The sequence below is a fragment of the Sebastes umbrosus genome, chromosome 18 (assembly GCF_015220745.1).
Source record: "Sebastes umbrosus isolate fSebUmb1 chromosome 18, fSebUmb1.pri, whole genome shotgun sequence".
In the NCBI taxonomy this organism is placed as follows: Eukaryota; Metazoa; Chordata; class Actinopteri; order Perciformes; family Sebastidae; genus Sebastes; species Sebastes umbrosus.
Window position 1 is genome coordinate 7,062,029 of NC_051286.1, and position 14,959 is coordinate 7,076,987.

At 40.1% G+C, this 14,959-nt stretch overlaps 1 protein-coding gene across 5 annotated transcripts in view; it reads right to left on the reverse strand.

The window, feature by feature from the left end:
- ryr3 (ryanodine receptor 3) overlaps positions 1–14,959 on the reverse strand; it is a 131,489-nt gene that overhangs the window by 25,955 nt on the left and 90,575 nt on the right. For 4 of the 5 annotated variants that reach the window (XM_037750435.1, XM_037750434.1, XM_037750433.1 and 1 more), the window contains 25 exons: positions 14,040–14,209; positions 13,062–13,282; positions 12,310–12,400; positions 11,162–11,302; positions 10,413–10,576; positions 10,119–10,197; positions 9,824–9,913; positions 8,703–8,846; positions 7,285–7,347; positions 7,060–7,135; positions 6,826–6,949; positions 6,634–6,749; positions 6,474–6,541; positions 6,263–6,384; positions 6,004–6,053; positions 5,859–5,919; positions 5,513–5,751; positions 4,655–4,736; positions 3,831–3,961; positions 3,576–3,694; positions 2,899–3,097; positions 1,295–1,389; positions 863–1,008; positions 547–634; positions 346–438 (listed from right to left, as the gene is read on the reverse strand). In XM_037750435.1, coding sequence (XP_037606363.1) covers positions 346–438; positions 547–634; positions 863–1,008; positions 1,295–1,389; positions 2,899–3,097; positions 3,576–3,694; positions 3,831–3,961; positions 4,655–4,736; positions 5,513–5,751; positions 5,859–5,919; positions 6,004–6,053; positions 6,263–6,384; positions 6,474–6,541; positions 6,634–6,749; positions 6,826–6,949; positions 7,060–7,135; positions 7,285–7,347; positions 8,703–8,846; positions 9,824–9,913; positions 10,119–10,197; positions 10,413–10,576; positions 11,162–11,302; positions 12,310–12,400; positions 13,062–13,282; positions 14,040–14,209 — 2,972 coding nt within the window. The remainder of the gene's footprint in view (positions 1–345; positions 439–546; positions 635–862; positions 1,009–1,294; positions 1,390–2,898; positions 3,098–3,575; positions 3,695–3,830; positions 3,962–4,654; positions 4,737–5,512; positions 5,752–5,858; positions 5,920–6,003; positions 6,054–6,262; positions 6,385–6,473; positions 6,542–6,633; positions 6,750–6,825; positions 6,950–7,059; positions 7,136–7,284; positions 7,348–8,702; positions 8,847–9,823; positions 9,914–10,118; positions 10,198–10,412; positions 10,577–11,161; positions 11,303–12,309; positions 12,401–13,061; positions 13,283–14,039; positions 14,210–14,959) is intronic. The other variant, XM_037750432.1, reaches the window with a different exon arrangement.

Below are 14,959 nucleotides of genomic sequence, written 5' to 3' on the forward strand. Positions count from 1 at the left end.
TGCTCTGTATCCTGGGTTCATTACAGGACAGATATCTCGCAGAATGAAAGGTCCATTTCCACAGAAAACAAGGTAATCTTGGGAGGCCTGTGAGTCGCCTCGCCTTTACTGAGTAAATGATATCTACTATATTTCAGATCTTAAGGGGCTCTAATTCAGATTTTTACAATCCCACAACTCCACCACACCATCAGAACACTAATACTTGAGTATTATAGGATAGTAACTTGAGTATTTCTCAGCCTGGCAATGACTATTTCATCAAGCTTATCGTGTCATCAGCAATATCTATAATTGTGCTGTTTTGTACTCACCCATATTACATGTACTAGTCATTATATTTACCTTGGACATCTTGGACTTGCCCTCTCCAGTCAGGAAGCCCAAATTGTTGATTTCATTCTGAACCACAAAGTTTTGCTCCTCACGCTTAAAGTTCTGGGGACAAAGAGAAGAAGTTGATCAGCAAATACATCTTCAGCACCAGCATCCTGGCGTCAAACATTATATTGTGATATGACTACTTGATTGAATAGTGAGGCTTACATGGGACTTGCACCAGAGGATGAAGATCTCCGCCACCATCCTGAAGAGCTCAGTGGAGTTTGCGTCCGGCTCCTTCAGCCACCGGCATCTGGAATGGACGACAGCATGAACCAGGGACATTTTCTATTGAGTTACATTACGTTGTGTTAGAACTGTACAGGACATGACACTATTATGAATTAATAAATCAGAAATATAGGTGGCTAAAGCTCAGGGACTACAGGAAACATATTTGTGATGTTTGAAACTGAACAAACGAATGTTTACAAATCAAAATCTTGAAATAAAAACTCATCTTTCTTTGCTAATACTGTACCTGTTGTTGTCCACATAACGGATGAGCATGGGGTAGAAGGCGTAGAGGTCTCTGCAGAGCACAGCAAACTCATCCAGGATGACCAGCTCGGCCTCCTGGTTGTCACCTTTACTGTCGGCCTTCAGCAGCTCCTCTTCAGACACAACCTTCATTTGCAACACATCAACAACTCATCAATTCATTAGTATAAATGTCCTCACACACAAGCCCTTCCAACTCAGTGGTAATAATCTCCTCCCTGTATGCTCTCTCAGTGGGCGACAGAGGTATTTTTACTCTCGGTAGGTGATGTGGTTGAGCATAATATTCTTGGACTAGCTCCTCTATCTACTGTCTGCTCCATATATACACTATAAATTCGGCAGCTTGTGATGGAGTGTGCAAAAATCTACTTTAACCACAGGTGTCATACATTATATTTTAAGCTCTCACCTTCACTGTCTTCTTCCTCAGTTTGTCCAGAGTGGGCAGGAAGTGGGTTCTCAGCAGATCTGCTCCAGCCTTGCAGATGATTGGCTGAGAGTAGACTGGAGACAGAGACAATGGAAAATATAAGGGCTGTCAATCAATTAAAATATTTAATCACAATTAATCGCATGATTGTCCATAGTTAATCGTGATTAATTGCAAATGAATCTCAAATTTTGTATCTGTTCAAAATGTACCTTAAAGGGAAAGTATTTAATACTCTTATCAACATGAGAGTGGGTGAATATGCTTCCTTTATGCACATTTTTGTATATATTTATTAATGGAAATCAATTAACAACACAAAACAATGACAGATATTGTCCAGAAACCCTCACAGGTACTGCATTTAGCATAAACAAATATGCTCAAATCATAACATGTCAAACTGAAGCCCAACAGACAACAACAGCTGTCAGAGTGTCAGTGTGCTGACTTGACTATGACTTGCCCCAAACTGCATGTGATTATCATAAAGTGGGCATGTCTGTAAAGGGGAGACTCGTGGGTACCCATAGAACCCATTTTCATTCACATATCTTGAGGTCAGAGGTCAAGGGACCCCTTTGAAAATGGCCATGACAGTTTTTCTTCCCCAAAATTTAGCATAAGTTTAGAGCGTTAATTATCCTCCTTTGCATGGGTGGCACCAATGAATTCTTTAGGTTTCCTAGTTTAATATGATGCCAGTATCTTCACTCTAGCTTTATAACTGAGCCTGCTACAACCTCCAAAAGATTGATTGCATTAATGCCTTAAAGAAACTAGTGGCGTTAAAACAAATTTGCGTTAATGCATTATAATCGCATTATTAACTTTGACAGCCCTAGAAAATATATATTCTAGACATGAACGACTGAGACATACAGACACCAAAATCATCCCTCTGTCCCTGGAGATTATTGGCTCTGATGTCCAGTGTGACAACTGTCAAACTATATTCAGATCTTAGTTTTAGAACAACCACAAGTTTTTATATTAGATCAGCAATTGTGGATTTTGCCCTCGTCTCTGAAAATACAACAGTGCCAACACAGTTAGTCAACAAATAGTTAAATATAGGACACAGAGTGAATTAATTTCCTCGTTTGTTGGAAGTAAAATATTCAAATGTGGTTTTAAAAAGTGATAACGAGCCACGAGGCTACGAGCCCCCACAGCAGCCAATTATGTTTATCTGGCCTTTCCTGAACTCCCACGGAGGAATGTGCACTGGAAATGCAAATGTTCTGCAAAAAGTAAATGTTATTGTATTAACATTAAGTTCCCACATGGGCTTCATCGTTTAGAATAACTTTCCAGAGCGTTTACTATTATGCTGAAGTCTGACCTTAAATCTGACTCTTTACTTGTTAATGTTTTTCAAAAGAGAAAATTAATGAGCAGGGTAGTTTCTACCTCTGTTGAGAACTAAACTCACCACCTAATGAAATGTAAATGCATATTCCCGTGAACCAATTCATTTGTAAAATGCTCTCACACTTCCTGACACCCCAAATAACCAGCAGCGGGAAACCCTTTCAAATCATATTTATTCTTTCTCTAACAGCCTTGAGTCTGACGCTTACCTGCAATCCTCTTCATCCAGGGGGCGTCGTCGATGCCCAGGTTGTTGTTGAGGATCTTGAGGATGTTCCCCAGGATGATGCTGAGGTGTTCAGAGGTCACCATAGTGCTGCACTTGGCATCTGGAGGCGAGTTCTCTGAACCTTTCTCCCACCAGTAGGACAGATAGTTACACAGCATGGGAAGCGTCACCTCAATGACCTGCGGGAGAGACAGGCTGAAGGTGACATGTCTGCATGACTGATTTTGAGGCAAGACAATATTTGTACTTTCAATGCAAATATGTAATATGTAAAATGTTCTACATCATTTAAATTAGATTTAAATATAATATTCAGCGCTCACTGCAAAATTAAAATGATATCCTCTTAAATCATTTAGCATTATTTTAAAGATAAAAATAGTGACAGGGCTCCCACTCCTTGTTAAGGAGTTAAGGACCGCCACATTGCATTGTGGGATATTTATGACGGCGTAGTGTTTAGCGTTAGCATACTGAAATATTTCACCGGAAATAGTATGCGACTTGCGTACTATTGGTTTCATACTAAGGTTTTGGAGCGTAATAAATAGCATGTAAGTATGAAATTTCGGACGCAAACCCTATTGTTGTGGGACCAAACGCCTACAAAATGCAACGGTTTGTATACGTTCAAATATCCCATCAGCCCCTTCAGACCTGTGGCATGTCACTGTAGCGAGCACCGGACTCTGAGACATCGCTGACATCTTTCAGCAGTCTGTCGAGACGAGGCATCTCTGGACACATCTCCTCCACCGTGTCCGGCATACTCAGGACTAGAAAAGGAAAACACCAAGACAACATTTAACGACAACATTTAACGCTCAAAAAGCATGTACGCTGCAATATCAGGACATTGTAAATGAAAGGGATAATGATCAAAATTAAAATTAGAATCAGGTGGACACTCACTGGCTCTCTCTCGGGGGGTCTTGGTGTTGAAGACAGACAGCGGGTTGTGGGCGTTTAGGTGGGGCTCCAGGAACGCCACCGGCATGGCTCCCACCAGGGTCGCCAGGCTCTCCCCAAAAGCTGGAAGATGCCTGCAGATCAACATGTAAATTCATAAAGTGTACCACTGGGCTCTCAGTACACAGAGCCTTCACACAGCACCACATGTGATCAGGATTCATTTAGACCAGACAGCTAAGGTTACATTTTGGTCATACTTTTTCACTGGTTAGTTTACAACTTGAGTCGGCTCAAGGTGGGAAACTTTCGTTTTATTGCCAGTCAGGGAGTAATGCCACAGAATCGTGATTTTAATGAAAAGATATTTCACAGCATGAAGTGTTTCTGGTGTGTCCTCTCCACTGGGCCATAAAATCTTTTATTATTTTCATTGATTTTCATTAAATATGATCGTTATCTAAACCTGTGCCTTCATTTTGTAACACATACTGTGTCACAACAACCGTGGCATACGTATCAGCAGATTTTCTATTATGGGAGTCAATGAGGTACCGTAAATCCTGCTTCACGTCCACAAATGAGCGTTAATCAAAAAGCTTGACAGCCATATCCTAATTAACAGAGACAAGCATAATGTGGCTTATGAAATTCTATTTCACAGTTCCTTGATAGAAGATGATAGAAATTATAGTAAGCATTAATCATTACCAAGGAGTCTTAAACTTAATGATCAAATATACAGTAATGTTCATGTGTAGAACCAAAAGCCATTTTACATCCTGCTGCACGGTTTTAGAAAAGTTCAGCGTCCTAGTGTACTGTACCTCTCCACAAAGATGTTCTTTCCTGTTCCCAGAGAGAAGAAACAGGTCAGGATCCGGTAGCAGGACAGCTGCACATCATCCACTGAAACAAACAAAAACATTCAGCAAGCACACATTCATCTTTTAATCAACACCAAGCTCGTACTTATATACTATACGTACTACTAGAATGACCGCCTCACTGTCGTATGCCTCCGCCAACCAGTGAAGTTGCAGTTTATCATTTTATCCTATTAGTCATTTCTGTGAAATTGTCATAATTAGCATATGAATTCTTGAGTCTTGAGCCATTCTTGTTTGTACAAGGAGACAGACGCCTTATTAATAAAATGACCAAGTCTGTTCAGTTACTATCTATTTATTATTATTATTTTTTTAATGTTATATTCATGATTTTTTTTTATTCAAAAAGCAATACAAATCAAAATATGTACTCTGTATCTACCCTGTGCAGGTGGCAGGACCACAGGAATATACAGTAAGTAGGTGCTGGGGATCTGGCGTGTGAATTTATTTTATTTGTTTATTATTTGTATGTATTTATATTTATTTATTATTATTATTATTATTTATTTTCATTCATGAATTAACACGTTTGATTTATATATATATTTTATATTTTTATTTTAATAATGTATTTATTTATCTATTATTATTATTATTATTATTATTATTATTATCATCAATTTACAGTTAGTATCTGCTACAGTATATGTACATATTATTTTATTTGCTGTGGTTTAGGTTGTTGTAGTCATTATTCTTAAGGAAACAATAAAAAGCATTATTAAAAAAAAAAGCAAAACAAATAAAGTAAAAAAAAAAATGTAAATGGTGAGTGTGGAAACAGAAACTCACAGAGCAGGTCCACATCAAACTCGTATGTTGTGATGTGGTTAAACAGCGCAGTGAGGATGGGCAGCAGCGCCACAGTCACATAGTTGATGCTCTGGGTGACGCTCTTCATCTGGGCACGGGACTGCATGAACTTCCCCAGTTTTAGCATCTCCAGTAGCTTCTCCAGGTCCTCCGACGCGTTCTCAAAGAACGTCCGAAACCCGGCTTTGACCAGCTCTGAGCCGGACTTCATCACCGTTCTGAGAGGAGGGGAGGGGAGGGAACGCAAGGGCTAATGTGCATCCACAAGTTTAAATTGTCTACTTGATGGATCATCGTGCGTCTACAGACAACAATGTGTGCTTACCTGGTGTCGAGCGAGTGCGTGAGGATGTGCAGACAGCTCACCATCATTGCAGAGTCACTTCCTGTGAGAGAAACATATACTGTAGACGTGGAAAGAGATTCAAAGCAAAAGGGGCACACGAGGATACAGACAGAAGCAACCTTACCAAAGAGAGAAATCCTGTGTCTGACAAGAGCTGCCAGCTTACAGAACAGGCTGGAAAAGACAGACGGTGAGAACAGAATTGAACAAAAAGCTTCAGAGAGAACAAAGAAGAGCTGAAAAAAAAGTAAAGTAAGCAAGGACATAAGAAAAGGTCTGAGGAAAGAGAACTTCTTCACGGCAAAAACATCTCTGAACATCAAAATCCTGACAATGGAAAATACTGATTACACAGATTATGTATCGTTTCTCCTCCACAGTACCTGGTGACCATCTCCTTCTCTTTGTTGGAGGCACATCCACAGCTGCTCAGGTTCTTGCTGGGCGTGGACAGGAAGTACAGACAGTGGTTTTTGAAAGTTTGATCTGCCAGAGGAAGCAACACCTGGAGAGAAGAAATACAGATATGAGACAAAAACCTCAATAATAACCTTATTTAAAGTAAATTCAACAACATATCAGTGTGTTCCACACCTTGGCAAAGAACTTGATTTCCTGGTCATGAGGTGATTTGTCCGTCTTCCCACTGGTGGCCATGGCCTCTGGATTCACAACAATGTTGAGTGGCCAAGTCAGCGTCAAGGAAGAATCAATGTTAAGCTCCTCTTAAGTGTTTTAAACGCCACATACTCACCGAGATGAGCGATGAACTCCTGGGCAGAGTCGACGTACTTCAGCATCCTTTTGAGGAACTTGTTTGCGAAACGTTTCTCCATGGATGATGAGTCCTGTTCTATGTCCTTCTGACCTCTGCCAGATGAAAACAAAAGTATTAACAAACCACACAAAAGGTATTGTACAACAGTATGAGTGAGAGGAGGTTAACCTGATGATGGTGTAGCCGCTGATCTGTAGGAACTTGAAGAGATCCTGGGCTTTCTCTCTATCTCTGTACTTCTCTTTAGCTGTCAGGGTGTCATAGGGAACCAGCAGCGGGTGGGTCCCTCCTCCTGACGAGTCAAATCGAATCCGAAAATCATTTCAAAACACATTTTACACAACTCACTAGTCAGAATTACTGCAGCTTGAGTGTATTTTTATATACTGTACATTTACACACCTTTGCTAATGAGTTCAGCTTTCTTCTTCTTGGACCAGATGTTGTGGTAGTTTTCTGCCACCACCTCCACCATGCCCTGCACATACAACAACAAAAAATCAGATCTGAACACATTGGTTTTCTCACACTGAGATTAAAGCACATGTGCCAACTTATTAGAACAATGATCATATTATTATTATTATCATTATAAAAACAATTATAAAAAGTTGAACAAACACCAACCTGTAACTCTCTTGACAAAGTGACATTGTGCAAATCCATCGGAGCAGGACTGAATCCATTAATCTATAAAATCAGAAAGAGACAATACAAGTACAAAAAAATATTTGAATATTAAAACCATTAAACGCATCATTCCACAAAATGTTCTTAAATCAATGTACAATACAGCTTTGACTCGATTACTATCTGACTCAAAGCTTTTACATTTGTTGTTCTTAACATTTTGGTTTGTGGGGTGTGATGAGATTGATCCAACCGTGCAAAGTGAAACGATGTGGTTCCTTGACAAAAAAAACCCCACTGTTTTTCTGACTTTTTCCCCCGTAAATTCGTGACATTATAAACTATATTATATATGCTATACTATATATAGTAATCAAGTTTTTTTACTCATCAATTTTGAAGTTTTTTCCTAATAAATTTACCACTTCAATCTTAGAATATAAAAGTTTTTTTCTAGTAAATTTTAATTTTTTTTCTCGAAATATTACCCTCCTCCCCCAAATCCGTAAACTATCTTTTTTTTACTACAATGGCCCTAAAACGCTGCCATACCTTAATATTCCCAACTGTACCTACAGAGTTATATCACACTAATCTAATCCACAAACATCTGCATGTTCATGGTATACAGATTATATAAAGGTATACATATTCTCACAGCTGACTTTATAGTTAATATAAACTCTCTGTAAAAAGTGACATATGCATTTTTTGTGTGTACGCAACATTTCTACATCTAGATACAGGGCTTACTTCATGATATATTTATTTCTTAAATGTCTGACAGATACTGATATTGTTGTGCAAATATGAACAGATTGTAGCTTTTGCAACGAACAAACTTGAAAGGGAACTTTATCTAGGGCAAAAGGGTGTAACATAAGTAAATTCAGCAGTAACCATATTTCCTGCCAGAAAGTTAACATTATTATTTCAGAAATGAACAATTACTTTAACAGTAAGTCACAATGTGAAGTTAAAGTTCTGTGGCGCTGAAACAAAACAACAAAACAGTCTATGATGACTTAAAACTGGAGCAACTATTTCTCAGTCCCAGACAACATTCATGCTTTTCAGTATTTATTCTGCCCTATAACTTATTCATCATTTCTATGATAAATGAAGCAAGTCGTTAAAGTGATACAAGCCATTAGCTTTGCTGCTTTGTGTGTATTATTCTTGCAGGGCAAAGGAGTGGTCCTGTCATTTAATTTTTCAAAAGGGGCATTATTATAAATTATCTCTGCAAAAACACCACGGCAAAAGCTGAGGCTATTTAACACAGAGGACAAAGACAGAAAGGAGAATCTTGTGAATTGATGTCAGTTAGAGAGATAGTAAACAAATATCACAAAGGAAACATTTGTGACAACACTGAGTGCAATAAGTAGGTGGATCAAACATCCGGATGTTACCTGAGACTCAGAGATCTTTCGCTGTTTTTCACTCTCCTTTTGTTGGAACATGGCGTCTCCTTCCTTGGTACTCTCAATGTTCCAGCCCATAGTCAGCATGCTCTTCAATGACTCCTTCACTGGCCAGCGATAAGTCTCTCTCTCCTAAATATTGGCACACACACAAAAGTAAAAAAAAAAAAAAGTAATTTATGTTTGAAACACAATCATGGGTTGAAGCCAGAGTTGGTTATCTTCTTCACATCATTTTGACAGCAATCAATAAATCAAATGCTCTGACAAAATAAAATAGAAAATCCAGTATTTGTGGCTGTCGCAGGACGGTAAGAGGCCTACCTGCCTCTGCCAGTGCACTCATTGTGCGTCACCAGAGTCTTTCACAAGCTGCTGGCTTGACAGCTGTGAGTATTGTGACTAACAATAGCCATGTTCGTCGTTCACGTTCATTATGATATGTTAACGTTCTTATGATAATTTTGGGGGAGTGGCTTTGGAGGGAGGCCTGAAGCGACGGACTGTTATGGTACGTGTCCACAGGCTCCGTGCTTTCCACGCTCCCCATTCATTGTCTATGTAAGCAGCCGCGCAATGCATTCTGGTAGCATGGCGTCTCGATTCGAGAAAAGGAGCGTCACGACGCTCGCTCCTCATTTGCATAAAGTTGAGGGCTAGTCTACTTTATGCAAATTACGGGGCATCTGACGCGACTCGCCGCCTCTCGAAACTCCCGAGAACTCTATTAAAATAAACATTGTCGATCCAAAATAAAGACAGATTCAGCAGCTGCTCGGCTTATTTCTCGCCGAAGAAACACATTTCGGTGAACTATTTTTGTGAAATAAGAGAAGAAAGTTTCCAAACGAGCCTCCATACTGGTTCCGGTTTTAAAGCTGGGAGCAACAGCCAACGGAGGGAAAGACTTTGTCCAATCAGGTGGGGACAGCCTTGTGTCTAGTGACAGCCCACCAAGCGCCCAATGTTGGGAAGCGTCGCGTCCCCTCGCGATAAAAAACGCCCCTGTGGACACGTACCATCAGTGTTGCCAACTTGGTGACTTTCTCTCTAGATGTAGGGACTTTTGGAGCTAAAGTGCTGCTATGTATGAACCAGTGTGTTTGTACCTTCTCACTCAGTGCTTTGTAAGGCTTCAGCAGTGGATGTGTTTTGGCCTGCTCATCCAGGCTGTCTCCAAGTTTCCAGCCTGCCGACACCTGCAACAACAGTTTATTGTAGGCCGTGTAGTATGCTGCATTTCAGGTACATAAACTCAGCAGTATAAATACTAATATACTGAGAGTGCTTGCTGACCATGCATGCTACTGTACCAGACAGTGTAAAATACAATTAAAACAAAATCAAGTCATCTACTGTATATGAAAGATTGCATGAATTAAATGGACATGGACATGGACTAACCTTCTCTGAGGACCACTTGTCATGGGAATGCTCTGCATATTTGTTGGCAATGTACTCAAGTTTTTCAGGAAGGGAGATACTAGAAAGTGGAGACAAAGTTTAAATATGTATTGTTATTTCAAAGTCAATTTTACTTAGCTTTGTTTTGATTTGTAGACACAGACAATTGCCATTTTTAAGAAAAAGCTAATATTGTAAAAACATTACATCAGTTTTAGATATTAGATTAATTTCTACATTGTGTCTTTTAATCTCCTTGATAAAAGTAAGTAAATGTATTTTCAGACCACTCACTTGGCAGTGTTGATTGGTTTGGGATCAAAGTCGCCCTGTGCATCCACTGATGCCTGTTTCTCCAGCGTTGCTCCAGGAGAGGCATCCACAAAGTCTGGAGGTATGGCTCCAGCGATGGCACACAGGCAGGACATGGTAACTTTGAAAAGGTCAGCATCATACTTCTGCAGAAGAGACACACACAGCAGAATGAGGAAATGTCTGCTTAGCTTTTAGATGGACAGACTGAGTGGAGCAAAGCCAGGGAAAGAAAAAGAGGAGGCGGCAAAATGAAAGCTGGATAAAGTGTGCACCGAGCAATGGCTTGTCACAGACTGATAAATGATTCATCTGTTTTGGCTTCGCCTCAGCTGCACTGCTCACAAGCACTTCATTGAGCTTTCATTTCACTACCTCTGACTACCAAGAACTTTTCTCTCATGAGAGCCACACTCCGGTGTTAAAAACTCAAGTTTTCTGAAAACAGAATATAACAAAAACAACAGCAAGCAGAGGAAATCATTATTATAGAGCAAACACCACTAGACTACTAAACATTTTGTTATGCAACAGGGAGGGATTTAAGGAAAATATTGCCTCCTGATGCTTCTGATTTATTATCAGAGATAGAAAATGAGCAAGAGGAGGAGTAGATAAAAGAAAATACAGAGTAATATAGCTTTCCAAAATCATAAATACTTTCTTGGTGTGTGCACACACTGTCAGCTTATCTTAATGAATATTATATACAACAGGGTTTGTGGTTGTACCTTCTGAGAAAGGGAGTCAAAGATTCCCCAGAAGAGTTTCTTGGTGAGGAGGAGCTCCTCCTCGGAGGCGATGCCAAAGCTGCCCATACCAGACGGCAGGCAGTAGTACTTCCAGTTCTGCTCATAATGGTTGGTCAGAAGCTAGAAATAAGAGATACAAGAAAACATAATGATTTTAGTTCAAGTTTATTAAAGTGTGTTTTTTTTTTTTAGGTATATATATCATTCTGTAGATTTCCAGTGGTGTTTCTTATGTATTCAAACCGGAACATTCACATTTTAGTACCTGCACGGAAGCTAAGCAATGCATTGCTGTGTGGACGCCACAATAGTTCGGATCCGAAAGTCACACAATAACACAAACAAACTAACCGATGCAGCGGTAGACCAGCAACTCCGGTGTTCGTTTAGTTCGTTAGTTTGTGAATGGAGTCTGGTGGCATTGAAGACAGTGATATAACGGCTTCAGTTCCCTGTCGGAAAGGGCTGTCTGGCGGAGAGATAAAGCGGTGAAAATATTCTAAATATAGCGTATACTTAAACTAATATTGATTTTTTTTTAAGGTGGACCTTTTTTAGAGGGCTAAAATATGTTTTTCTCCCGTCCACAGCCGCTTTACCTCGCCGCCAGACAGCCCTTTCGTACGGGGAACTGAAGCCGTTATATCGCTCTCTTCAAAGCCACCAGACTCCATTTCCAAAAACAGTAATTTTACCTCCCAGAACGCAGGATTATACATTCAATGCATACATTATTCATAACCTTACTGATTAGCTTCCTTTGGTAACCTATATCATTGCTTTCTGCTGACGGCTGAGTGGGTGTTTCCATTTGAAAAAAACAGAAATGGACCCACCCTTTAAATATTCTTGCACATCAATGGCCAGAGAGTACGTTTTTTACTGTTAATACTGTATTATATGTATATAGAGTAAAATAAATGATGTCTAATGTCACCTGACTTCATTCAGACTTTAAGAAATGCTTGGAGGAGGAAACAATATGTCTGGGTGTTCAACACACAGCAAAGTGAGGAAGATAAATAGGTTGTGAAATATGAGATGCCTCTGATTGCTTGCTATAATTATCCCATAACTCTTGTTTCAACTAATAAATCAAACACAATAGTGACTGTCCAGTGTCTCACCGTGAGAGGTATCTTGCAGTATTCAGTGAGCATGGGAACGTCGAACACCAGCCGTCTGAGCAGCTGCTGCATCATGGAGGGGCGTAGGTGCCTGTGAATTATAACAATTACATTATTTAATCATAAGTTTGATACAGTAGCTACAATAACTGCAGATTCAGTATAATATATATACACATATCGCACTTATCTGATATAATTCTCTCATGTGCAATTAAACCAGGCTGAGAACCTGAACCACAATATACATATACTCAACTGTATGAAGGATAACATTGACCTTAAGTGTGTAGCAGAAACATTCTGTATTCAAGCTGTGTGATTCAGGGTCAATTGAGGTTAATCTCGGTCAAAAACATCCGAAATGGCTGCAAACATTATGTGGTTAAAATCCTTAACTATCAGTGTGATCATTCTGCGACACCAAATAGACTGTTTATAAAGTTACGCTGCTTTTCCTCGTGCGTAAATGCGCACGGTGTCTCTCACTTGCGTGACGCAGTGCTTGCGGATAAAACTGAAATCCGCGCATTTCTACCCTCAAGTAATATTGACCTTAATCTAGTACACTTAAATGTCATTATTTCCTGCAGTTTGTCCTACAAGCTGTTCAATATGTGTTGCACTAAACCCAGTGAAAAAGCCCTTTAACAGTAGCCTTGTTTGAAAGATAACATTGTGCAGCCTAAATCTCCAGCTCCCCTTTACTACTACCCCTCAGATGAGTCTGAACAAAGCTCGGCGGGACTTACTTGCAGATAGCCAGCAGACACTCCTCGATGGCGTCCCGTTGGGCTTTGGTGAGCGAGCGTCCTTTGGACAGCCGGTAGATAGTCTGCAGAGTGGAGTCAATCAGCTGCGCGTAGTGCTCCGTGCTGCTGAAGAGAGCGGCGCAGCGGGTGAGCAGAGGCAGCAGGGCCGAGCCGATGTACCGGTTCATGGCCAACGCCGTCTCAGTGGTGCTCAGCACCTCCTGTTGAGCAGAGAACAACACATTTAGGCTGAAGAATGGAGAGGCACAGTAAACATCTCCCCATGTGTCAAGATTTCTATAAAGTTGAAGTGAATTTAGGTTTCTGGCAATGGCAAGAAGAAACGTTATGTGCTAAGGAAAAGTGAAGTTGAGAAGACTTTCACTGAATGTCACAGTTAGGAATCCAGGTTTGAAAAGGGCATTGACTCTAGAAAGGTGAAAGGTTCACAGTGTTTCAATGACGATTCACACATTGCCACAGTAGGGAGTATTATAGCACAAGACAAGTAAGACCGTTTGAATACAGATCATATGCAGAGGAGCAGATGTTTAATGTTTCTAACCTCATGATTTCACCAATAATTATGTTAATGTTTCTGTCAGCTCTGAGGCAGCCATGACTTGGCTTTGTTCTGGCTGTAGTACTGAGCAAACTGTCCTCATGTTTGCTGAGATTATCTGCCTCTGTCACACATCTAATGAGCAAACCGGAAACTGTGTGCACTGGAATGATACTAGAGGACAAAAACACCATTCCACTTAGAAACGTAATAGGAGCAGAGATAGAGAAGACAAAGATTTAATATTACACCTGCTAGCAGCGAGCGCTTTTACTTTGTTCACCTACAGTTTAATAAGACTTAATGTTCTCTTTGAGGAAACACAAATGTTTTGGTAGGTAGCGAGTAACAGAATGGGTGTTCTAAGGTGAAGGCTTGCCTGGGATTTGTAGTGAAAGTTATTTCCTCTCACTCACCGTGTCCAGAGACGCTGAGGCTCGCAGGTCAGGCAGGAAGCCGACCTCCAACATCTGGAGCAGGAAGCTCTGGTCCTCGATGCCGTACACTCGTTCCAGGAAGAGCACCATGGGGGCCTTGTGGTCCGGACAGAAACAGGCTGACATGTCGGGTTCTGTCACTGTGCCATCTGAAGGTTAAACACATTATAGGGGGACAGAAGTTTCAGGATAATGTGCCATCTGCAAACATAGTAGTTATCATTTCCATTTAATCTGATACTTTCTCTAGTAGTCCTGACTATTGAAGTGTATTTAACTAACAAAAGCTAATCTTTAAATACAATATCGAATTAGGGATGCACAATATGGATTTTTTTTCAGCCGATACCTGCTCCTCATGGCTGATACTGATAAGATAATTTCACATTTTTGTGTTCATAAGTTCATAACCTGTAGTTTATGCACACCTGAGGGTAAGGAAGGCTAACATGTAGAGAGCAAAGATAGATTAGTCATCCATAGCTCTGACCAAATCCATCCGATAGCACGATTGTTAACAAAACAAAAACAAAGAACAGTTCTGACTCTTCAAATGTTCATTTACTTTTTTTAGTAAAGTACATAAAAAAAACTTGTATTGTAAAAATTGCAGTCGTGTTGTCTTCCTCTGAAACTGTGAAAAACATCCACACTGGCAACGAAATGTTTGGCTCTCTAGTTAGTGTGCTGAGCTTGTTCTTCTTCTTCTTATATTCTTCTTCTTATATTCTTCTTCTTCTTCTTCTTCTTCTTCTTCTCTTGTGTTTAGTGGTGGATCTTAAGCTAATTGCACATACCACCACCTACTGTATCGGATGTGCAGATGCTGTGCTTGATAGGTCAATAAAAGCAATTTGGCTTTGTATTATCAGCCGATAATTTATCATCGTCACCGATGT